The 25,871-nt window shown below is 47.4% G+C and overlaps 1 protein-coding gene across 1 annotated transcript in view; it reads left to right on the top strand.

Annotated features, from left to right (window-relative positions):
• The window catches only part of TRPA1 (transient receptor potential cation channel subfamily A member 1), a 60,695-nt gene that overhangs the window by 4,322 nt on the left and 30,502 nt on the right, over positions 1-25,871 (top strand). Inside the window, exons 3-12 of the mRNA XM_038766755.1 lie at positions 2,113-2,288; positions 6,209-6,316; positions 7,729-7,837; positions 10,962-11,107; positions 13,321-13,454; positions 16,175-16,223; positions 17,192-17,291; positions 19,785-19,885; positions 22,506-22,675; positions 24,731-24,895. Of these exons, the coding sequence (XP_038622683.1) occupies positions 2,113-2,288; positions 6,209-6,316; positions 7,729-7,837; positions 10,962-11,107; positions 13,321-13,454; positions 16,175-16,223; positions 17,192-17,291; positions 19,785-19,885; positions 22,506-22,675; positions 24,731-24,895 (1,258 nt within the window). The remainder of the gene's footprint in view (positions 1-2,112; positions 2,289-6,208; positions 6,317-7,728; positions 7,838-10,961; positions 11,108-13,320; positions 13,455-16,174; positions 16,224-17,191; positions 17,292-19,784; positions 19,886-22,505; positions 22,676-24,730; positions 24,896-25,871) is intronic.

Here is a 25,871-nt window from a genome sequence, read left to right as displayed (position 1 = left end):
GTCTCTACATGTTGCCAACTTGTACTTCCCAAGCGCTTAGTCCAGTGCTCTGCACACAGTAAGCGCTCAATAAATACGATTGATTGATTGGTTTTGTTCTCTGTCTCCCCCTTCTAGACTGTGAGCCCACTGTTGGGTAGGGACCGTCTCTATATGTTGCCAACTTGGACTTCCCAAGCGCTTAGTCCAGTGCTCTGCACACAGTAAGCTCTCAATAAATACGATTGATTGATTGATTATTGTAACCTCCCCAGCGCTTAGAACAGTGCTTTGCACATAGTAAGCACTTAATAAATGTCATTATTAGCAGCGTGGCTCAGTGGAAAGAGCCCGGGCTTTGGAGTCAAAGGTCATGGGTTCAAACCCCAGCTCCACCAATTGTCAGCTGTGTGACCTTGGGCAAGTCGCTTCACTTCTCTGTGCCTCAGTTACCTCAGCTGTAAAATGGGGATTAAGACTGTGAGCCCTCCGTGGGACAACCTGGTCACCTTGTATCCTCCCCAAGCACTTAGAACAGTGCTTTGCACATAGTAAGCGCTTAATAAATGCCATTGTTATTATTATTGTATATATATATGTTTGTACATATTTATTATTCTATTTATTTATTTATTAATTTTACTTGTACATATCTATTCTATTTATTTTATTTTGTTGGTATGTTTGGTTTTGTTCTCTGTCTCCCTCTTTCAGACTGTGATCCCGTTGTTGGGTAGGGACCATCTCTATATGTTGCCAACTTGGACTTCCCAAGCACTTAGTCCAGTGCTCTGCACACAGTAAGCGCTCAATAAATACGATCAATTGATTGATTATTGTAACCACCCCAGCGCTGAGAACAGTGCTTTGCACATAGTAAGCGCTTAATAAATAAATGTCATTATTAGCAGCGTGGCTCAGTGGAAAGAGCCCGGGCTTTGGAGTCAAAGGTCATGGGTTCAAACCCCAGCTCCGCCAATTGTCAGCTGTGTGACCTTGGGCAAGTCGCTTCACTTCTCTGGGCCTCAGTTACCTCAGCTGTAAAATGGGGATTAAGACTGTGAGCCCTCCGTGGGACAACCTGGTCACCTTGTATCTTCCCCAAGTGCTTAGAATGGTGCTTTGCACACCAGTAAGCGCTTAATAAATGCCATTATTATTATTATTGTATATATATATATATGTTTTTACATATTTATTACTCTATTTATTAATTTTACTTGTACATATCTATTCTATTTATTTTATTTTGTTAGTATGTTTGGTTTTGTTCTCTGTCTCCCTCTTTCAGACTGTGAGCCCACTGTTGGGTAGGGACTGTCTCTATATGTTGCCAACTTGTACTTCCCAAGCGCTTAGTCCAGTGCTCTGCACACAGTAAGCGCTCAATAAATACGATCAATCGATTGATATTGTAACCTCCCCAGCGCTTAGAACAGTGCTTTGCGCATAGTAAGCGCTTAATAAATGTCATTATTAGCAGCGTGGCTCAGTGGAAAGAGCCCGGGCTTTGGAGTCAAAGGTCATGGGTTCAAACCCCAGCTCTGCCAATTGTCAGCTGTGTGACCTTGGGCAAGTCGCTTCACTTTTCTGGGCCTCAGTTCCCTCATCTGTAAAATGGGGATTGAGACTGTGAGCCCTCCGTGGGACAACCTGGTCACCTTGTATCCTCCCCAAGCGCTTAGAACGGTGCTTTGCACACAGTAAGCACTTAATAAATGCCATTATTATTATTATTGTATATATATATATATGTTTGTACATATTTATTACTCTATTTTACTTGTACATATCTATTCTATTTATTTTATTTTGTTAGTATGTTTGGTTTTGTTCTCTGTCTCCCTCTTTCAGACTGTGAGCCCACTGTTGGGTAGGGACCGTCTCTATTTGTTGCCAACTTGTACTTCCCAAGCACTTAGTACAGTGCTCTGCACACAGTAAGCGCTCAATAAATGCGATTGATTGATTGATTGATTATTGTAACCTCCCCAGCGCTTAGAACAGTGCTTTGCACATAGTAAGCGCTGAATAAATGTCATTATCATTATTATTAGCATTTATTATTCGTGAAGATTAGCGGTCCCGACTCAGAAGGACCTGTAACGGGAATGTGGTCTGCTTTGGTCCCAGAGCTGAACGCGATGGACGCTTGCGGAAACACTCCTCTGCACTGGGCAGCCCGGCAAAACCAAGTCCAAAGCGTGCGGTTGCTTTTGGGGAGAGGCGCCGACCCCAACCTCAGGAACCACAGCTGCATGGCCCCTCTGCACCTCGCCGTGCAAGCCTGCCACAACGATGTGGTCAAGGTAAGGAAGCCCGAGAGGCGGCGCGGCCTGCCCTGTGACCTTGGATAAGTCCCTTGCCCTCGCCCAGCCTTTCTGAAGCGCCTACTCAGGGGGCTGTGAGCCCACTGTTGGGTAGGGACTGTCTCTATATTCATTCATTCATTCAATCGTATTTATTGAGCGCCTGCCACAACGATGTGGTCAAGGTAAGGAAGCCCGAGAGGCGGCGTGGCCTGCCCTGTGACCTTGGTTAAGTCCCTTGCCCTCGCCCAGCCTTTCTGAAGCACCTACTCGGGGCTGTGAGCCCACTGTTGGGTAGGGACTGTCTCTATATTCATTCATTCATTCAATTGTATTTATTGAGCGCTTACTGTGTGCAGAGCACTGGACTAAGCGCTTGGGAAGTCCAAGTTGGCAACATCTAGAGATGGTCCCTACCCAACAGTGGGCTCGCAGTCTAGAAGGGGGAGACAGAGAACAAAACGTATTAACAAAATCAAATAAGTAGAATAAATATGTACCAATAAAATAGAGTGATAACCAATTTGTACTTCCCAAGCGCTTAGTACAGTGCTCTGCACACAGTAAGTGCTCAATAAATGCGATTGATGATGATGATCTTGGACTTCCCAACAGTGCTGTGCACACAGTAAGCGCTCAATAAATACGATTGATTGACTGATTGATTGGGCCAGGACACCCAAGTGACAATTAACTTAAGTCACTTAACTTCTCTGAGCCTCAGTTACCTCATCTGTAAAATGGGGATTAAGACTGGGAGCCCTACATGGGACGATCTGAACACTTTGTATCCCCCCCAAGCGCTTAGAACAGTGCTTTGCACATAGTAAGCACTTAACAAATGCCAACATTATTATTATTATTATTATTATTATTATTATTATTAATTAGACACAGTCCCAGGTCTTTAATTAATTATGGCATTTGGTAAGCGCTTACTATGTGCAAGGCACTGTTCTAAGCGCTCAAGGTGATGAGGTTGTCCCACGGAGGGCTCACAGTCTTCATCCCCATTTGACAGATGAGGGAACTGAGGCTCAGAGAAGTTAAGTGACCTGCCCAAAGTCACACAGCGGACATGTGACAGAGCTGGGATTAGAACCCATGACCTCTGGCTCCTCACATTCTCATTTCCCTTTGGGAGCATCACGTACCATGATTTAATAATACAAATGATAACAATAATAATAATAACAGCGCTTAGAACAGTGCCAGCACTTAGGACAGTGCTCAGTACTTAGAACAGTGCTTTGCACATAGTAAGCGCTTAATAAATGCTATTATAAAAAAAAATAATTCTGGTATTGTTCAGCTCTTACTATGTGCCAGGCACTGTACTGAGCGCAGGGGTGGATACCAGAAAATCGGGTTGGAGCCCACTGTTGGGTAGGGACCGTCTCTATATGTTGCCAACTTGTACTTCCCAAGCGCTTAGTACAGTGCTCTGCACACAGTAAGCGCTCAATAAATACGACTGAATGAATGACACAATCCCTGTCCCACGTGGGGCTCACAGTCTTCATCCCCATTTGACAGATGAGGGAACTGAGGCTCAGAGAGGTTAAGTGACCTGCCCAAAGTCACACAGCGGACATGTGACGGAGCTGGGATTAGAACCCATGACCTCTGGCTCCTCACATTCTCATTGCCCTCTGGGAGCACCACATACCATGATTTAATGATACTAATGATAACAATAATAATAATAACAGCGCTTAGAACAGTGCCAGCATTTAGAACAGTGCTCAGCGCTTAGAACAGTGCTTTGCACATAGTAAGCGCTTAATAAATGCCATTATAAAAAAATAATGAATAATTCTGGTATTGTTCAGCTCTTACTATGTGCCAGGCACTGTACTGAGCGCTGGGGTGGATACCAGAAAATCGGGTTGGAGCCCACTGTTGGGTAGGGACCGTCTCTATATGTTGCCAACTTGTACTTCCCAAGCGCTTAGTACAGTGCTCTGCACACAGTAAGCACTCAATAAATACGACTGAATGAATGACACAATCCCTGTCCCACGTGGGGCTCACGGTCTCCATCCCCATTTGACAGATGAGGAAACCGAGGCACAGAGAAGTGAATGACTTGTCCAAGGTCACGCAGCGGAGAAGTGGCAGAGCCAGGATTCGAACCCAGGTTCTTCTGACTCCCAGGAAGGGGCCCCAGCCACTATAACTCACTTCGCAAGACTAGACATGACTACCAATTCTGTTGCATCGTCCTCTCCCAAGCGCTTAGTATAGTGCTCTGTGCATAGTAAGCGCTCAGCAAATACCATTGATGGATTGTCCTCTCCTAAGTGCTTAGTACAGTGCTCTGCACATAGTAAACGCTCAATAAATCCCACGAATTGATGGACGGATTAGTCGAGTGAGCTGACTTCTGGGCGTGGTCTAGTGGCTAGAGCTGGGGCTTTGGAGTCAGAAGGACCTGGGTTCTAATCCCGGCACCACCCCTTGTCTGCTGTGTGACCTTGGGCGAGTAAATTCACTTTTCTGGGCCTCAGTTCCCTCATCTGTAAAATGGGGATTAAGACTGTGAGCCCCACGTGGGGCCACCTGATTACCTTGTATCTACCCCAGCGCTTAGAACACGTAATAAGCACCTAACAAATGCCATTATTGTTATTATTATTATCTGTAAAATGGGGATAAAGACTGTGAGCCCCATGTGGGACCGGGACCGTGTCCAAACAGGTTAATTTGTATCTAACCCAGCGCTTATTACAGAGAAGAAGCAGCGTGGCTCAGTGGAAAGAGCCCGGGCTTTGGAGTCAGAGGTCATGGGTTCAAATCCCGGCTCCGCCAATTGTCAGCTGGGTGACTTTGGGCAAGTCACTTCACTTCTCTGGGCCTCAGTTACCTCATCTGTAAAATGGGGATTAAGATTGTGAGCCCCCTGTGGGACAACCTGATCACCTTGTAACTTCCCCAGTGCTTAGAACAATGCTTTGCATATAGTATGCACTTAATAAATGTCATTATTATTATTATTATTATTATTATTATTATTTGTATCTACCCCAGCGCTTATTACAGAGAAGAAGCAGCGTGGCTCAGTAGAAAGAGCCCGGGTTTTGGAGTCAGAGGTCATGGGTTCAAATCCCGGCTCTGCCAGTTGTCAGCTGTGTGACTTTGGGCAAGTCACTTTACTTCTCTGGGCCTCAGTTACCTCATCTGTAAAATGGGGGTTAATAATAATAATAATAATAATAATAATAATGGCATTTGTTAAGTGCTTACTATGTGCATAGCACTGTTCTAAGCGCTGGGGGGGATACAAAGTGATCAACTTGCCCCACATGGGGCTCACAGTCTTAATCCCCATTTTACAGATGAGGGAACTGAGGCTCAGAGAAGTTAAGTGACTTGCCCAAGGTCACACAGCAGACATGTGGCGGAGTCGGGATTCGAACCCATGACCTCTGACTCCAAAGCCCGGGCTCTTTCCAGTGAGCCACACTGATTAAGACTGTGAGCCCCACGTGGGACAACCTGATCACCTTGTATCCCCCCAGCACTTAGAACAGTGCTTTGCACATAGTAAAAGTGCTTAACAAATACCATCATCATCATTATTATTATTATTACAGAGCCTGGCACATAGTAAGCACTTCACAAATACCACAGTTATGAACGTGGCTTAGTGGAAAGAGCCCCGGCTTGGGAGTCAGAAATCATGGGTTCTAATCCCGGCTCCGCCACTTGTCAGCTGTGGGACTCTGGGCAAGTCACTTCACTTCTCTGGGCCTCAGTTATCTCATCTGTAAAATGGGGATTAAGACTGTGAGCCGCGTGGGACAACCTGATTACCTCGTATCTACCCCAGGGCTAGGAACAGTGCTCGGCACATAGCAAACGCTTAACAAATACCGTCATGAATATTATTATTTTGTTTCTTCTCTGGCTCCCGACAGGCCCTGCTCCAGCATCCCGGTACGGACGTGGATTTGGAGGGAGAAAACGGGAATTCCGCCATCATGTTCGCCTGCCACAAGGACAACAGCGAAGCCTTGCAGCTTCTGGTGGGCTTAGGGACCACCTTGCAGGGGCCGTATGTCGGACCCCCACTCCCCTTCGTCAGAAGTAGATCCTCCCCCAAAATATAATAACAATAATGTGAAGCGCTTACTATGTGCCAAGCACTTTTCTAAGCGCCGGGGTGGACGCAAGTTAATCAGGTGACTTCTAGACTTTGAGCCCACTGCTGGGTAGGGACTGTCTCTATATGTTGCCAATTTGTACTTCCCAAACGCTTAGTACAGTGCTCTGCACACAGTAAGCGCTCAATAAATACGATTGATGATGATGTTGCCGACTTGGACTTCCCAAGCGCTTGGTACAGTGCTCTGCAATCAATCAATCAATCAATCGTATTTATTGAGCGCTTACTATGTGCAGAGCACTGGACTAAGCGCTTGGGAAGTACAAATTGGCAACATATAGAGACAGTCCCTACCCAACAGTGGGCTCACAGTCTAAAAGGGGCACACACACAGTAAGCGCTCAATAAATACGATTGAATGAATGAATGAATGAATGAAGGTGGGACACCATCTCCGTCCCGCGTGGGGCTCGCAGTCTTCACCCCCGCGTTTTCCAGATGAGGAAACTGAGGCCCGGAGAAGTGAAGTGACTCATCCAAGGTCACCCAACAGATGAGCGGAGGAGTCAGGATTAGAACCCATGACTTTCTGATTCCCAGGCCCGGGCTTTAGCCACCACATCACCCTGCTGCTTGTATCCCCTGCTGTACTCATTCCCACCGTGTCTGACGCGGCTCTTGATTTTCTACCTTTGGGCCATGACCTGCCCTGCTCTGAGAGAGAGTTTGGGTGTATGTGCGTGCAATAATCATCATCATCATCATCATCATCAATCGTATTTATTGAGCGCTTACTATGTGCAGAGCACTGTACTAAGCACTTGGGAAGTACAAATTGGCAACATATAGAGACAGTCCCTACCCAACAGTGGGCTCGCAGTCTAAAAGGGGGAACAAATGGCATTTGTTAAGCGCTTACTATGTGCCCAGCACCTGAGAAGCAGCGTGGCTCGGTGGAAAGAGCCCGGGCTTTGGAGTCAGAGGTCATGGGTTCAAATCCCGGCTCCGCCACATGTCTGCTGTGTGACCTTGGGCACGTCGCTTCACTTCTCTGAGCCTCAGTGACCTCATCTGTCAAATGGGGATTAAGACTGTGAGCCCCACGTGGGACAACCTGATCACCTTGCATTTCCCCAGCGCTTAGAACAGTGCTTTGCACATAGTAAGCGCTTAACAAATGCCATTATTATTATTATTATTATTATTATTATTATTATTATTATGTGTGCATGTGGGAAGGATGATGAGCCCGGCCCCACCTCTGAGCCACCGCCCTCGTCCCTCCCGGTGTCTTGACGCTCTTCTCGCTTCTCCACCTCTCCCGCTCCCCAGGTTGATCGGAGAGCCAAGGCCTGCAAAAGCAACAAGTGGGGCTACTTTCCCATCCACCTGGCTGCCTTCTCGGGGGCAAGGAAGTGCATGGACATCATGCTCGAGTACGGTGAGTGAGAATAATAATAATAACATCAATAATAATGATAATAATAATGATAATAATAATAATAATAATAATAGTATTTGTTAAGCGCTTACTAAGTGCCAAGCACCATTCTAAGGCCTTTCAAGGCCCTTCAAGGCCCTACTGAGAGCTCCCCTCCTCCAGGAGGCCTTCCCAGACTGAGCCCCTTCCTTCCTCTCCCCCTCTCCATCCCCCCCATCTTACCTCCTTCCCTTCCCCACAGCACCTGTATATATGGATATATGTTTGTACATATTTATTACTCTATTTATTTATTCATTTATTTTACTTGCACATATCTATTCTATTCTATTTATTTTATTCTGTTACTATGTTTGGTTTTGTTCTATGTGTCTGTTTACTGTTGTATTGCACTCTCCCAAGCGCTTAGTCCAGTGCCCTGCACTCTGCAATCGAATGATTGACTGAATAAGTTTCCCTCTAGTCAAACCCTCTATTTATTACTCTATTATTATTATTATTATTATTATTATTATCCATTATTACTCTATTTATTTATTTATTTTACTTGTACATATCTACTCTATTTTATTTTGTTAGTATGTTTGGTTTTGTTCTCTGTCTCCCCCTTTTAGACTGTGAGCCCACTGTTGGGTAGGGACTGTCTCTATATGTTGCCAACTTGGACTTCCCAAGTGCTTAGTACAGTGCTTTGCACACAGTAAGTGCTCAATAAATACGATTGATTGATTGATATCTATTCTATTTATTTTATTTTGTTAGTATGTTTGGTTTTGTTCTCTGTCTCCCACATTTAGACTGTGAGCCCACTATTGTGTAGGGACTGTCTCTGTATGTTGCCAATTTGTACTTCCCAAGTGCTTAGTCCAGTGCTCTGCACACAGTAAGCGCTCAATAAATACGATTGATGATGATGATGATGATGATGATGATGATTCTAAGCGCTGGGGTAGATACAGGGTCATCAGGTTGTCCCATGTGGGGCTCACACTTTTAATCCCCATTTTACAGATGAGGCACAGAGAAGTCTTTCCCTTCAAGGCCCTACTGAGAGCTCACCTCCTCCAGGAGAGCTTCCCAGACTGAGTCCCCTCCTTCCTCTCCATATATATATATACATATATATATGGATATATACTTTGTACAAATTTATTACTCTATTTATTTTATTTGTGCATATTTAGTCTATTGATTTTATTTTGCTAATATGTTTGGATTTGATCTCTGCCTCCCCTTTCTAGACTGTGAGCCCGCTGTTGGGTAGGGACCGTCTCTAGGTGTTGCCAACTTGGAGTTCCCAAGCGCTTAGTACAGTGCTCTGGACACAGTCAGCGCTCAATAAATGCGATCGAATGAATGAATGAAAGTCCAAGGTCACACAGCTGATAAGTGGCGGAGTCGGGATTGGAACCCACGTCCTCTGACTCCCAAGCCCGGGCTCTTCCCACTGAGCCATGCTGCTTCTCCGGATCTCGGGGTCCCGTGGGAACCTCCGTGGACTTTTCCCGTCAATCAGTCAATCAATCAATCGTATTTATTGAGCGCTTACTGTGTGCAGAGCACTGTACTAAGCGCTTGGGAAGTACAAGTCGGCCGTCGCCCCCGGCCCAGGCTCTATCCACTAGGCGACGCTCATTCTACGGTCTGCTCCCAAGCGTTCAGTATAGCCCCGTGCAAGAGGCACACTGTAAGCTTCTTGATTTCAGGTATCATGTCTACTAGCTCGATCTTCCCCGCCGGAGCGCTCAGTATAGCACTCTGCAAGGGGAAGATTGCAAGTTTCTTGAGGGCAGTGGTTGCCTTGCTAGCTCTATTATCCTCCCCGACATGGGGTCTACACACAGTATGGCATAGAAGCAGCCTGGCATAATGGCTAGAGCCTGGGCTTGGGAGTTAGAAAGTCATGGGTTCTAATCCCTGCTCCGCCACTTGTATGCTGAGTGACCTTGGGCGAGTCACTTCACTTCTCTTCATTTATTTATTTATTTTACTTGTACATATCTATTCTATTTATTTCATTCTATTAATATGTTTGGTTTGGTTCTCTGTCTCCCCCTTCTAGACTGTGAGCCCGCCGTTGGGTAGGGACCGTCTCTATATGTTGCCAACTTGGACTTCCCAAGCGCTTAGTACAGTGCTCTGCACACAGAAAGCGCTCAATAAATACAATTGATTGATTGATTGATTGATCCTCTGGGCCTCAGTTACCTCATCTGGAAAATGGGGATCGAGACTGTGAGCCCCCCGTGGGACAGGGACTGCGTCCAATTCGATTTGCTTGGATCCACCCCAGCGCTTAGTACAGTGCCTGGCACCCAGTAAACACTTAATGAATACCATAATTATTATTATCATTAGTCTGTAAACTCCTTGAGGGCATGGAGATCATGTCTAGACTGTGAGCCCGTTGTTGGGTGGGGACCCTCTCTATATGTTACCAACTTGTACTTCCCAAGCGCTTAGTACAGTGCTCTGCACACAGTAAGCATTCAATAAATATGATTGAATGAATGCATGAATCTACTAGTTCCATTGTGCTCTCTGAAGCGCTCAGTACAGTGCTCTACAAGCAGTAAGTTGTCAGCTCCTTGAAGGCAAGAATTGTGTCTACAAACCCTAGTGTATCGTCTTCTCGCAACCGCTGAGTACAATGCTTTTTCTGTAGTTACCGCTCAATAAGGTCATGGGTTCTAATTCCGGCTCAACCACAAGTGCGCTGTGGGACCTTGGGCAAGTCACTTCACTTCTCTGGGCCTCAGCTACCTCATCTGTAAAATGGGGGTTGAGACTGAGAGCCCCAGGAGGCCTTGAGCAAGTCACTTCATTTCTCCGTGCCTCAGTTCCCTTCTCGGTAAAATGGGGATGGAGACTGTGAGCGTCATGTGGGATGGGGATCATGTCCAACGCGATCCGCTCCTATCCACCCCAGTGTTTAGTACAGTGCCGGGAACATAGGAAGCGCTTAACGAATGCCGTAGTGATTAATTCGCTTGTAGTCACCCCAGTGCTTAGTACAAATGCCGTAGCTATTATTATTAACAAATGCCGACAATGGATCGGCCGATGGAAATGCCGCAGTTTCCGCCCACCGGACGGGACGGTGACCCCGACCCATCTTCCGCAGGGGAGAAGGAAGGATTTTCCAGGATCAAACACATCAATTTCCTCAACCACACCAAGTCCAGCCCCCTGCACCTGGCTGTCCAGAGCGGCGACCTCGAAATGATCCAGAAGTGTCTCGAACACGGGGCCCAGGTGGACCTAGAGGAGGTAACGAGCCGGACTTCCCCGCGGCCAGCGAACGCGGCAGCTGGACTGCCCTTTCGTCCTCTCCCAAGCGCTTAGTACAGCCCTCTGCGCCCAGGGAGCGCTCAACAAATACCACCGACCGATGGATCGGTTGCCCGAGGCAACGGTGCCTTGGAGTCTCTTGCCCTTCCTTGTGGCCAGGGAAAGGGTCTACCGCCTCTGTCGTACTGTCCTCTCCCAAGCGCTTAGCACAGTGCTCTGCCCACAGTGAGCGCTCAGTAAATACCATTGATGGATTGATTGGGAAGGAAGGAGGGCAGAAGCGGGGTTGACCCTGAATTCTGACCTTTCATTCATTCAATCGTATTCACTGAGAGCTTACTGGGTGCCAAGCACTGTCAAGGGCTTAGTACAGTGCTCTGCACACAGTAAGCGCTCAATAAATACGGTTGATGATGATGATAATAATGATGGTATTTGGGTGCCAAGCACTGTCAAGCGCTTAGTACAGTGCTCTGCACACAGTAAGCGCTCAATAAATACGATTGATGATGATGATGATAATAATGATGGTATTTGTTAAGTGCTTATTATGTGCTCTTCATTGTTCTAAGCGCTGGGGTAGTACAAGGTAATCAGATTGTCACAGCCTTAATCCCCATTTTGCAGATGAGGAAACTGAGGCCCAGAGAAGTCAAGTGACTTGCCCAAAGTCCCACAGCTGATAAGTGGCGGAGCCGGGATTAGAACCCACAACCGCTGACTCCTAAGCCCGGGTTCTTTCCACTAAGCCACGCTGCTTCTCTTGGGAGAGGACAAAAGAACAGTGAACAGACACAATCCCTGCCCACAGCGAGGTGACAGTCTAGAGGGAGAGATAGACATGAATCATCAATCGTATTTATTGAGCGCTTACTGTGTGCAGAGCACTGTACTAAGAGCTTGGGAAGTCCAAGTTGGTAACATATAGAGACAGTCCCTACCCAGCATTGGGCTCACAGTCTAAAAGGGGGAGACAGAGAACAAAACCAAACATACTAACAAAATAAAATAAATAGAACAGATATGTACAAGTAAAATAAATAAATAGAGTAATAAATATGTACAAGCATATATACATATATACAGGTGCTGTGGGGAAGGGAAGGAGGTAAGATGGGGGGGGATGGAGAGGGGGACGAGAGGGAGAGGAAGGAAGGGGCTCAGTCTGGGAAGGCCTCCTGGAGGAATAGAAATAAATAAATGCCAGACATGGACATAAGTGCTGTGGGGCTGGGAGCGGAGGATGAGCGAATCGGGGCGACGGAGAAGGGAGTGGGAGAAGAGGAAAGGAGGGCGTAATCAGGGAAGGCTTCTTGGAAAAGATCAATCGTATTTATTGAGCGCTTACTGTGTGCAGAGCACTGTACTAAGCGCTTGGGAAGCACAAGTTGGCAACATATAGAGACAGTACCTACCCAACAGTGGGCTCACAGTCTAAAAGGGGGAGACAGAGAACAAAACCAAACATACTAACAAAATAGAATAGATATGTACAAGTAAAATAAATAGAGTAATAAATATGTACAAACATATATCATCATCAATCGTATTTATTGAGCGCTTACTGTGTGCAGAGCACTGTACTAAGCGCTTAGGAAGTACAAGTTGGTAACATATAGAGACAGTTCCTACCCAACAGTGGGCTCACAGTCTAAAAGGGGGAGACAGAGAACAAAACCAAACATACTAACAAAATAAAATAAATAGAATAGATATGCACAAGTAAAATAAATAAATAGAGTAATAAATATGTACAAACATATATACAGGTAAAGATGGGCCTTCCGTGATGATTTGAAGCGGGGGAGAGCGGTGGTCTGTGGGGTTTGAGGAGGGAGGGCATTCCGGGCCAGAGGCCGATGTGGGCAAGAGGTCGGCGGCGAGACAGATGATCTCGCCGAGACAGTTATGTTGCCAACTTGTACTTCCCAAGCGCTTAGTACAGTGCTCTGCACACAGTAAGCGCTCAATAAATACAATTGATGATGATGATGAGATGAGATGGAGGCCCAGTGAAAAGGTTTGCATTAAGGGAGCCAAGTGTGCCGGCCGGGTTGGAGTAGAAGAGGAGCGATTTGAGGTAGAAGGGGGCCGGGGGATTGACGGCTTTGACCTCTGACCTTGGCTGGGCACGCCCCCGGCCAGGGGACTCGGTCCGCGGTCCTGACTGCTCTTTCTGTCCCCGCGTGGAGAGCGGGAAATGCACAGCCCTTCATTTCGCCGCCACCCAAGGGTCCACGGAGATCGTGAAACTGATGATCACCTACGCTGGCGACGATCGGATGGTGAACGCCGAAAATGGGAACAAGGAGACACTGCTTCACAGGTGCGGCTCTCTGGCTCCTTTCCACTGCCTCTATTCGCCCGTCGGTATTTGGTGAGCGCTCACTGTGTGCTGGGCGCCTACTGTTCACAGGGCACCGTACTGGACGGTTGCTGGGGAAGGAATCCGATTGAATTCCCCACGAGATTATAAATTCCTCAAGAGCGGGGATCATGTCTACGGGAAGCAGCGTGGTGCTGGGAATCAGAAGGTCACGGGTTCTCCTCCTACCTCTGCTACTTGTCGGCTGTGTGACCCTGGGCAAGTCACTTCTCGGTGCCTCAGTGACCTCATCTGTAAAATGGGGATTGAGACTGGGAGCCTCACGTGGGACAGGGACTGTGTTCAACTTGATTTTCCTGTATCTATCCCAGCGCTTAGTGCCTGGCGTATAGTAAGCGCTTAACAAATACCATCATTATTAAAGAAGGCTGGGCTGGGGGTTTGCTGTGTGTAGAACACTGTACTGGGCACCTGCTGGATGCCGAGCATGGGCATCTGGGCTTTCCAGGCCAGGAGAAAGTGGACGGCTGGACTCTTGGTGTGGCCAAAAGTGGACATCAGAGCTCTCCAGGATGGGAAGGAGTGGGCAGTGGGACTCTAGGTGGGACAGGAGGACATCTGGACTCTCCAGCTCAGGAGGAAGTAGACACCTGGACTCTAGATGGGGCACGAATAATAATAATAATAATAATGATAGCATTTATTAAGCGCTTATAATGTGCAAAGCACTGTTCTAAGCGCTGGGGAGGTTACAAGGTGATCGCGTTGTCCCACGGGGGGCTCACAGTCTTAATCCCCATTTTACAAATGGGGTAACTGAGGCACAGAGAATCAATCAATCCATCAATTGTATTTATTCATCATCATCATCAATCGTATTTATTGAGCGCTTACTGTGTGCAGAGCACTGTACTAAGCGCTTGGGAAGTACAAGTTGGCAACATATAGAGACAGTCCCTACCCAACAGTGGGCTCACAGTCTAAAAGAAAGATTTTAATGATGGCATTTATTAAGTGCTTACTATGTGCAAAGCACTGTTCTAAGCGCTGGGGAGGTTACAAGGTGATCAAGTTGTCCCACGGGGGGCTCACAGTCTTAATCCCCACTTTCCAGATGAGGTAACTGAGGCCCAGAGAAGTTAAGTGACTTGCCCAAAGTCACACAGCTAAGTGGCGGAGCCGGGATTTGAACCCATGACCTCTGACTCCAGAGCCCGTACTCTTTCCACTGAGCCACGCTGCTTCTATTTATTTTTATTTATTGAGCACTTACTGTGTGCAGAGCACTGGACTAAGCGCTTGGGAAGTACAAGTTGGCAACATATAGAGACAGTCCCTACCCAACAGTGGGTTCACAGTCTAGAAGGGGGAGACAGAGAACAAAATCAAGCATATTAACAAAATAAAATAAATAGAATAGATTTGTACAAGTAAAATAAATAGAGTAATAAATATGTACAAACATATATACAGGTGCTGTGGGGAAGGGAAGGAGGTAAGACGGGGGGGATGGAGGGGGGATGAGGGGGAGAGAAGTGAAGTGACTTATCCAAAGTCACACAGCTGACAATTGGCGGAGCTGGGATTTGAACCCATGAGGAAGGAGTGGACATCTGGGCTCTCCGGGACAGGAGGAAGTGGGCAGCTGGACTCTAAGTGGGGCAGGAGGGAGTGGGCATCTGGCTCTCCAGGACAGGAGGAAGCGGGCAGGTGGACTCTCGGTGGGGTGGGAGGAAGCGGGTGGCCAGGATCTCCTGGGCATAAGGAAGTGGGGGGTTGGAATCTATCATCAATCGTATTTATTGAGCGCTTACTGTGTGCAGAGCACTGTACTAAGTGCTTAATCTAGGTGTCTAGGTGTCTAGGTGGAATCTAGGTGGGGCAGAGGAAGTGGGCATCTGGGCTCTCCAGGCCAGGAGAAAGTGGGCATCCAGGCTCTCTGGGGCAGGAGGAAGTGGACAACTGGACTCCAGGCAGGGCAGGAGAAAGTGGGCATCCGGGCTCTCCGGGCTTGGAGGAAGTGGGCAGCTGGACTCTGGATAGGGCAGGATGAAGAGAGGGGTTGGACTCTCTGGGGAAGGAGGAAGTGGGCCCTTCAAGGCCCTACTGAGAGCTCACCTCCTCCAGGAGGCCTTCTCAGACTGAGCCCCTTCCTTCCTCTCCCCCTCGTCCCCCTCTCCATCCCCCCATCTTACCCCTTTCCCTTCCCCACAGCACCTGTATATATGTATATATGTTTGTACATATGTATTACTCTATTTATTTATTTTACTTGTACATATCTATTCTATTTATTTTATTTTGTTAGTATGTTTAGTTTTGTTCTCTGTCTCCCCCTTTTAGACTGTGAGCCCAGTGTTGGGTAGGGACTGTCTCTATACGTTGCCAACTTGTACTTCCCAAGCGCTTAGTACAGTGCTCTTGCACACAGTAAACGCTCAATAAATACGATTGATGATGAAGTGGACATCTGGGCTCTCCAGGCCAGGAGAAAGTGGGCATCCAGGCTCTCTGGGGCAGGAGGAAGTGGACAACTGGACTCCAGGCAGGGCAGGAGAAAGTGGGCATCCGGGCTCTCCGGGCTTGGAGGAAGAGGGCAGCTGGACTCTGGATAGGGCTGGACTCTCCAGGGCAGGAGGAAGTGGGAGGCTGGACTTTAGGTGGGGCAGGAGGAGGTGGAGAGAAATGACCAGCGGCTGCCTGCTCTTCCCTTCTCCCAGAGCATCACTGTTCGACCACTACGATTTGGCGGAGTACCTCATCTCCAAGGTAAATCCGGAATGACCGTTCTGAGATATCCGCGGAGTTCCTGTCGGTTAAACGGGAAGCAGCGTGGCCTAGGGGCTAGATCCCAGGCTTGGCAGTCAGGACAGAGGTTCTCATCCCGCCCCTGCCCCTTGTCTGCTGGGTGATCTCGAGCAGATCACTTCACTTCTCTGGGCCTCAGTTCCCTCATCTGGAAAATGGGAATTAGGTCTCTGAGCCCCAGGTGAGACCAGGACTGTGTCCATCCTTCCATCCATCCATCCATCCATCCATTCATTCATTCATTCATTCATTCATTCATTCAATCAATCAATCGTATTTATTGAGCACTTACTGTGAGCAAAGCACCGTACTAAATGCTTGGGAGAGTACAATAAAACAATAAACAGAAAAATTCCCCGCCCACCTGATTAGATTGTATCCACCCCAGTGCTTAGTGAGCCCGTTGTTGGGTAGGGACCATCTCTATATGTTGCCAACTTCTACTTCCCAAGCGCTTAGTACAGTGCTCTGCACACAGTAATCTCTCAAAAAATACGACTGAATGAATAAATGAATGCTTAGAACAGAGCTTGACACATAGTCAATAATAATAATGATAATAATAACAATAATAATGATGGTACTTGATGCTTACTATGTGCCAAGCACTGTTCTAAGCACTGGGGTAGATACAAGGTATTCAAGTTGTCCCACATGGGGCTCACAGTCTTCATCCCCATTTTCCGGATGAGGTCGCCGAGATCCAGAGAAGTGAAGTTCTGCACGTGGCAGAGCCGGGATTAGAACCCATGTTGCCATTATTATTATTATTGTTATTGTTATTATTATTATTATTATTATTATTATTATTATTATTAAGTTCTTCCTCAGTGGCTCAGCCCAACGCCCCTTGCCATCTCTCCCAGAATTTCCCAGGAGTTCGGATCCACTCAAGGGCTCCTCGCAGTCCACTGTGCTTGTTGTTTCAGGGGGCCAATATCGATAGCATCGACTGTGAAGGACGCTCGCCTCTTCTGCTCGCCACCGCGTCCGCCTCCTGGAATATCGTGAATTTGCTCCTGGCCAAAGGTACCGGAGAAGGAGTAGTAGTGGGAATTACTGAGGGGGCAGGGCAGTGTACTGAGCACTCGGGAGAGCGCAATAGACTGTAAACCCACTGTTGGGTAGGGACCGTCTCTATATGTTGCCAACTTGGACTTCCCAAGCGCTTAGTACAGTGCTCTGAACACAGTAAGCGCTCAATAAATGCGATTGATTGATTGGTGGAGCCAGAATTTGAACCCATGACCTCTGACTCCAAATCCCGGGCTCTTTCCACTGAGCCACGCTGCTTCTCTAATTGAGAATAAGAAATATTTCTTATTCTCTATTTCTTATTGTGCGCTTACTGTGTGTAGAGCACTGCACTAAGCCCTTGGGGGAAAATGTGGTCGACATGTTCCCTGCCCACAACGAGCTTACCGGATAGACCGGGGGTCTGACGCTAATGTGAATAAATAAATCACAGATAGGTACATATGTGCTGTGGGGCTGAAGGAGGGCTGAATAAAGGGAGCAAATCAGGGTGACGCAGAAGGGAGTGGGAGAAGAGGAAAGGAGGGCTTAGTCGGGAAATAATAATAATAATAATAATAATAATAATGGCATTTATTAAGTGCTTACTATGTGCAAAGCACTGTTCTAAGCGCTGGGGAGGTTACAAGCTGATCAGGTTGTCCCACGGGGGGCTCACAGTCTTAATCCCCATTTTACAGATGAGGGAACTGAGGCACAGAGAAGTGAAGTGACTTGCCCAAAGTCACACAGCTGACAAGTGGCAGAGCTGGGATTTGAACCCCTGACCTCTGACTCCAAAGCCCGGGCTCTTTCCACTGAGCCACGCTGCTTCCCGAGGGAAAGGCCTCTTGGAGGAGATGGGCCTTCAATAAGGCTTGGAAACAAGTCATTGTCTGGGGAATTTGAGGAGGGAGGGCATTCCAGGCCAGAGGCAGGATATGGGCCAGGGGTCAATCAATCAATCAATCAATCAATCAATCGTATTTACTGAGCGCTTACTGTGTGCAGAGCACTGTAGTAAGTGCTTGGGAGGTACAAGTTGGCAACATATAGAGACAGTCCCTACCCAACAGTGGGCTCACAGTCTAAAAGGGGGAGACAGAGAACAAAACCAAACATACTAACAAAATAAAATAAATAGAATAGATATGTACAAGATAAATAGAGTAATAAATATGTACAAACATATATACATATATACAGGTGCTGTGGGGAAGGGAAGGAGGTAAGATGGGGGGATGGAGAGGGGGACGAGGGGGAGAGGAAGGAAGGGGCTCAGTGTGGGAAGGCCTCCTGGAGGAGGTGAGCTCTCAGTAGGGCCTTGAAGGGAGGAAGAGAGCGAGCTTGGCAGATGGGCAGAGGGACTGGGGGCATTCCAGGTCCGGGGGAGGACGTGGGCCGGGGGTCGATGGTGGGACAGGTGAGATCAGGGCACAGTGAGAAGGTTGGCATTAAGTCATCATCAAGATGGGGGGATGGAGAGGGGGACGAGGGGGACGAGGGGTAGAGGAAGGAAGGGGCTCAGTCTGGGAAGGCCTCCTGGAGGAGGTTCCTGTCCCACAGGGGACACGGTCTAAGTGGGAGGGAAAACGGGTATTGACAGAGGAGGAAACTGAAGCCCCGAGAAGTGAAGTGACTTGTCCAAGGTTAGCGATGCAGCATGCCTCAGTGGAAAGAGCATGGGCTTGGGAGCCAGAGGACGGGGGTTCAAACCCCGGCTCCACCACTTGTCAGCTGTGTGACTTTGGGCAAGACTTCACTTCTCTGTACATCAGTTACCTCATCTGTAAAATGGGGATTAAGACTGTGAGCCCCCCGTGGGACAACCTGATTACCTTGTATCTACTCCAGCGCTTAGAACAGTGCTTGGCACATAGTAAGCACTTAATAAATGCCATTATTATTATTATTATTATTATTATTATTATTAATTCCAGCTCCGCCACTTATAAGCTGTGTGACTCTGGGCAAGTCACTTCACTTCTCTGTACACCAGTGACCTCATCTGTAAAATGGGGATTAAGACTGTGAGCCCCCCGTGGGACAACCTGATTACCTTGTATCTACTCCAGCGCTTAGAACAGTGCTTTGCACATAGTAAGTGCTTAATAAATGCCATTATTATTATTATTATTATTATTATTAATCCCGGCTCCACCACTTATGAGCTGTGTGACTTTGGGCAAGTCACTTCACTTCTCTGTACATCAGTGACCTCATCTGTAAAATGAGGATTAAGACTGTGAGCCCCACGTGGGACAACCTGATTACCTTGTATCTACTCCAGCACTTAGAAAAGTGCTTGGCACATAGTAAGCGCTTAACAAATACCATTATTATTATTATTATTATTATTATTATTATAATGCAGGTCCTCTGCCCCCTAGGCCTGGGCTCTTTCTACTAGGCCATGCTACTTCTGATGGTCCCGTCTGTTTCGGTCGAGACGAACAGGTTAGACCATGCAAAAGGGCTGGTCCTCTCACTTTCACCCCTCTCTTTTAGGAGCTAACGTAGAGATCAAAGATAACCTTGGGCGCAACTTCCTGCACCTGGCTGTCCTGCAGCATCACGGACTAAATCATCTGCGACAGGAGTTTCTGCAGGTATGCAAATCCCCCCCCCTCACTTCCATTATTTTTTAAATGGAATTTGTTAAATATTTACTACGTGGCAGATACCGTTCTAAGAGCTGGGGGAGATACCAGGTAATCAGGTTGGACACAGTCCATGTCCTACATTCATTCATTTATTCACCCATTCAATCACATTTATTGAGCACTTACTGTGTCTCTATATGTTGCCAATTTGTACTTCGCAAGCGCTTAGTACAGTGCTCTGCACACAGTAAGCACTCAATAAATACGATTGATGATGATGTGTGCAGAACACTGTACTAAGCACTTGGACAGACCCGTTCCTTGCCCACAACGAGCTCAGGGTTTAGAGGATGGGACTCACAGTTTCAACCCCCATTTTACAGGTGAGGTAACAGGAACAGGGAGGTTAAGTGACTTGCCCAAGATCACACAGCAGATGAGTTTCAGAGCCAGGACTAGAACCCAGGTCCTTCTGACTCTGAGCCCAGCCCTGGGGCCTCTCAAGGGAAAGGTTTGGCGGGGATGGGGGCAAATTTATTTATTTCTATTAATGTCTGTCTCCCCCTCTAGACTGTAGGCTCATTGTGGACAGGGAATGTGTCTGTTTATTGTTATATTGTAATAATAGTAATAATAATGGCATTTACTAAGCGCTTACTAAGTGCGAAGCACAGTTCTAAGTGCTGGGGAGGTTACAAGGTGATCAGGTTGTTCCACAGGTGGCTCAGTCTTAATCCCCATTTTACAGATGAGGTAACTGAGGGACAGAGAAGTCAAGTGACTTTCCCAATCACACAGCTGACAATCGGCGGGACAGGGATTTGAACCCAAGACCTCTGACTCCAAAGCCCGTGCTCCTTCTACTGGGCCACACTGCTTCTTGTACTCTTCCAAGCGCTTAGAACACAGTAAATACTCAATAAGTTCGATCGAATGAACGAGAACCAATGGAAGGTTGAAAGAACTCTGAAGAATCCCAGAATTTTCTGGATCTCTGAAATTCCGAAAATTCTGGGCCAGATTCCTCCCCGCCTAGCAGTCTGCTCCGGTGAAGAGGATTTGATGTTCAAGAGGGCTCTGGTTTTGCTTTTGTCAATCAATCAATCAATCGATCAGCGGAATTTGAGTGCCTATTGTGAGCAGAGCACTGTACTAAGCACACGGGGGAGAACATGAGAAGCAGCGTGGTTTAGTGGAAAGAGCCCGGGTTTGGGACTTTTTAGACTGTGAGCCCACTGTTGGGTAGGGACTTCCCAACTTGGAAGTTGGAACTTGGAAGTTGGGAAGTTGGGAATATAGTTCCTGGCCCTTCCTCTTGTCAGCTGTGTGACTTTAGGCAAGTCACTTAACTCCTCTATGCCTCAGTTACCTCATCTGTAAAATGGGGATTAGGACTGTACGCCCCACTTGGGACAGCCTGATAACCTTGTATCTCCCCCAGCGCTTAGAACAGTGCTTTATTTATTTATTTTATTTGTACATATTTATTCTTTTCATTTTATTTTGTTAATACGTTTTGTTTTGTTCTCCGTCTCCCCCTTCTAGACTGCGAGCCCACTGTTGGGTAGGGACTGTCTCTATATGTTGCCAACTTGTACTTCCCAAGCGCTTAGTACAGTGCTCTGCACACAGTAAGCGCTCAATAAATACGATTGAATGAATGAATGAATGAATGAATGCTTGGCACATAGTAAGCACTTAAATTCCATCATCATTATTATTAACAATAGAGTTAGTTGACACAAACCCTACTCTCAAAGAGCTTACAGCCTCCTGCGTGCAGAGCACTGTACTAAGCGTTTGGAAAAGGACAATAGAGTAGACAGGATTCGTGCCCTCCAGAAGCTTTCAGTCTAGAGTAAGCCCAGCACTATTTTGAGTACTTGGGAGTGATTAGACCCAATTCCTGCCCTCGAGGAGTTTGCAATTCATTCATTCATTCAATCGTATTTACTGAGCGCCTACTGTGAGCACAGCACCGTACTAAGTGCTTGGGAAGTCCTTATTTACTGAGCTCTTACAGCGTGCAGAGCACCGTACTAAGCACTTGGGATGTCTTTATTTACTGAGCTCTTATGGCGTGCAGAGCACCGTACTAAGCGCTTGGGAAGAGAAGCAGCATGGCTCAGTGGAAAGAGCATGGGCTTTGGAGTCAGAGGTCATGGGTTCAAATCCCGGCTCCGCCAATTGTCAGCTGTGTGACTTTGGGCAAGTCACTTCTCTGTGCCTCAGTGACCTCATCTGTAAAATGGGGATGAAGACTGGGAGTCCCCCCGTGGGACAACCTCATCACCCTGTAAGCTCCCCAGCGCTTAGAACAGTGCTTTGCACGTAGTAAGCGCTTAATAAATGCCATTATTATTATTATTATTACGAAACAACAATAAACAGACCCACTCCCTGCCCACGAGGAGCTGACAGTCTAGAGGGGGAGACTGATGTTAGTAGAAAGAAATATGTCACAGATATGGACAAAATTTTAAACTTTGACTCCAGCAGAGGCCCAGCCGTGGAAATGGTCACGGGCTGGGGGTTCTCTCGCGTCCTGCTTCTTGGGGGGAGGGTGGTGGGGGTGATGGGGTGAGCGCCCCTTCTCCCACCGGTCTCCCTGCCCCCTCCCCCACAGATGCAGAGTGTCAAGGCCCTGGTGAAAGAGGAGGACGTAGAGGGCTGCACCCCTCTCCACTACGCCTGCCGCAAGGGCGTCCCGCTGTCCGTCAACAACCTGCTTTGCCTCAACGAGTCCATCAACTCCAAGAGCAAGGATAAGAAGTCACCCCTGCACTTCGCGGCCAAGTAGACGCCCCCTCTTGCCCCCCTCCCGCCCCCCGCAAGCCCTGGGACCCCAGACCCCAGCCCCACCGGTCGAGAGGCCTGGAATGCCCCCAATCCCTCCCAACATCCGCCAAGCTAGCTCTCTTCCTCCCTTCAAGGCCCTGCTGAGAGCTCCCCTCCTCCAGGAGGCCTTCCCAGACTGAGCCCCTTCCTTCCTCTGCCCCTCGCCCCCCTCTCCATCCCCCCCATCTTACCTCCTTCCCTTCCCCACAGCACCTGTATAGATGTATATATGTTTGTACATATTTATTACTCTATTTTACTTGTACATATCCATTCTATTTATTTTATTTTGTTAGTATGTTTGGTTTTGTTCTCCGTCTCCCCCTTTTAGACTGTGAGCCCACTGTTGGGTAGGGACTGTCTCTATATGTTGCCAATTTGGACTTCCCAAGCGCTTAGTACAGTGCTCTGCACATAGTAAGCGCTCAATAAATACGATTGATGATGATGATGAGGGGACGGGCTTGGCAGTCAGAGGATGTGTTTTCTCATCCCGGCTCTGCCCCTTGTCCGCTGTGTGACCTCGGGAGAGTCGCTTCACGTCTCTGGGCCTCAGCGACCTCATCTGGAAAATGGGGATTAAGGCTGTGAGCCCCGGAGGGGGGTAACCTGATTACCTTGTATCAACCCCGGTGCTTGGAGCAGTGCTTCACACATTGGAAGCATTTAACAAATTAACATTTAATTAACATTTTATTAACATTTAATTAACATTAAATTGACATTTAACAAATACCATTATTATGTATTATTATACAGTGCTAAGTGCTTAGCACAGTGCTCTGCACACAGTAAGCGCTCAATAAATACAATTGATGATTATTAAATGTGATCATCATTCCCAGTGTTTAGCACATTGTAAGCATTTAATAAATGCCATCATTATTATTATGTGCCCCTTGACCTCTGCCCTAGTGACCCTGGGTGCCCCCGATCTTTGCCCTAATGACCTCGTGTCCTCCTGATAGCCACCTTATTCACCCTAATAATAATAATAATAATGATGGCATTTATTAAGTGCTTACTATAAATAATAATGGCATTTAGCAGCGTGGCTCAGTGGAAAGAGCCTGGGCTTTGGAGTCAGAGGTCATGGGTTCAAACCCCAGCTCCGCCAACTGTCAGCTGTGTGACTCTGGGCAAGTCACTTAACTTCTCTGGGCCTCAGTTCCCTCATCTGTAAAATGGGGATTAAAACTGTGAGCCCCCTGTGGGACAACCTGATCACCTTGTGACCTCCCCAGCGCTTAGAACAGTGCTTTGCATATAGTAAGCACTTAACAAATACCATTATTATTATTATTATTATTATTTATTAAGCGCTTATTATGTGCAAAGCACTGTTCTAAGCGCTGGGGAGGTTACAAGGTGATAAAGTTGTCTTAATCCCCATTTTCCAGATGAGGGAACTGAGGCCCAGAGAAGTGAAGTGACTCGCCCAAAGTCACACAGCTGACAATTGGCGGAGCTGGGCTTCGAACCCATGACCACCGGCTCCAAAGCCCGGGCTCTTCCCGCTGGGCCACGCTGCTTCTCTTCTTACTACGTACCGACGCCCAGAGAAGTTAATAATAATAATGATGGCATTTTGCTAAGCGCTTACTCCGTGCAAAGCACCGTTCTAAGCGCTGGGGAGGTTACACGGCGATCAGGTTGTCCCACGGCGGGGCTCGCAGTCTTCATCTCCATTTTACAGATGAGGCCCAGAGAAGCGAAGTGACTTGACCAAAGTCGCACAGCTGACGATTGGCAGAGCCGGGGTTTGAACCCGTGACCTCTGACTCCAAAGCCCGGGCTCTTTCCACTGAGCCACGCTGCTTCTCTAAAGCATGTGCCCCCTAAATTCCCCCTCCACTGCCCCCGTGTACCCCCGATCCCCGTCCTACACACCCAGTGGGCCCCCAAACCTTCCTCCAACTGACTCCATATTGCCTTGGCCTCCTCACTCCGTCTACACCACTGACCCCGTGTTCCCCTCCACCTCCACCAACCGTCCCCGTGGACGTGCGGAAGGTTTGGGCGGATCAACACCTGCAAACGGCTCCTGCGGGATGTGACGGACTCGCGCCTGCTCAACGAGGGGGACCAGGACGGGATGACCCCCCTGCACCTGGCCGCCAAGAACGGGCACGACAAGGTGGTGCAGTACCTGCTCAAAAAAGGAGCACTCTTCCTCAGGTGAGGCTGGTCCTCTTGGCATTCCCCCACTGGGCCCCAGCCCCGTATCCACTTACCTTCTCTGGGCCTCAGTTCCCTCATCTGTAAAACGGGGATTAAGACTGGGAGCCCCACATGGGACAACCTGATGACCCTGTATCTACCCCAGAGCTCAAAACAGTGCTCGGCACATAGTAAGCGCTTAGTATATACCATCATTACTATTATTATTAGGCCGTCACCTTCCCGGGGGTAGTTGCGGCCTCTGCTGATCCCTTCGCTACATATCTACTCTATTTATTTTATTACATATCTATACCAGACTGAGCCCCTTCCTTCCTCTCCCCCTCATCCCCCTCTCCATCCCCCCATCTTACCGCCTTCCCTTCCCCACAGCACCTGTATATATGTATATACGTTTGTACATATTTATTACTCTATTTATTTATTTATTTTACCTGTACATATCTATTCTATTTATTTTATTTTGTTAGTATGTTTGGTTTTGTTCTCTGTCTCCCCCTTTTAGACTGTGAGCCCACTGTTGGGTAGGGACTGTCTCCATATGTTGCCAATTTGTACCAAGCGCTTAGTACAGTGCTCTGCACATAGTAAGCGCTCAATAAATACGATTGATGATAATGATGATATCTATTCTATTTATTTTATTACATATCTATTCTATTTATTTTATTACATATCTATTCTATTTATCTTATTGCATATCTATTCTATTTATTTTATTACATATCTATTCTATTTATTTTATCAAAAGAAGCAGCATGGCTCAGTGGAAAGAGCCTGGACTTCTGGACTTTGGAGTCAGAGGTCAGGGGTTCGAATCCCGGCTCTGCCACGTGTCTGCTGTGTGACCTTGGGCAAGTCACTTAACTTCTCTGAGCCTCAGTTACCTCATCTGTAAAATGGGGATTGACTGTGAGCCCCACGTGGGACAATTTAATCACCTTGTATCCTCCCCAGCACTTAGAACAGTGCT

This window comes from Tachyglossus aculeatus, chromosome 25 (genome assembly GCF_015852505.1).
Source record: "Tachyglossus aculeatus isolate mTacAcu1 chromosome 25, mTacAcu1.pri, whole genome shotgun sequence".
Taxonomy (NCBI): domain Eukaryota; kingdom Metazoa; phylum Chordata; class Mammalia; order Monotremata; family Tachyglossidae; genus Tachyglossus; species Tachyglossus aculeatus.
Note: the sequence above shows the minus strand (reverse complement) of the source record. Positions and strands in the feature narration are given on the sequence as shown.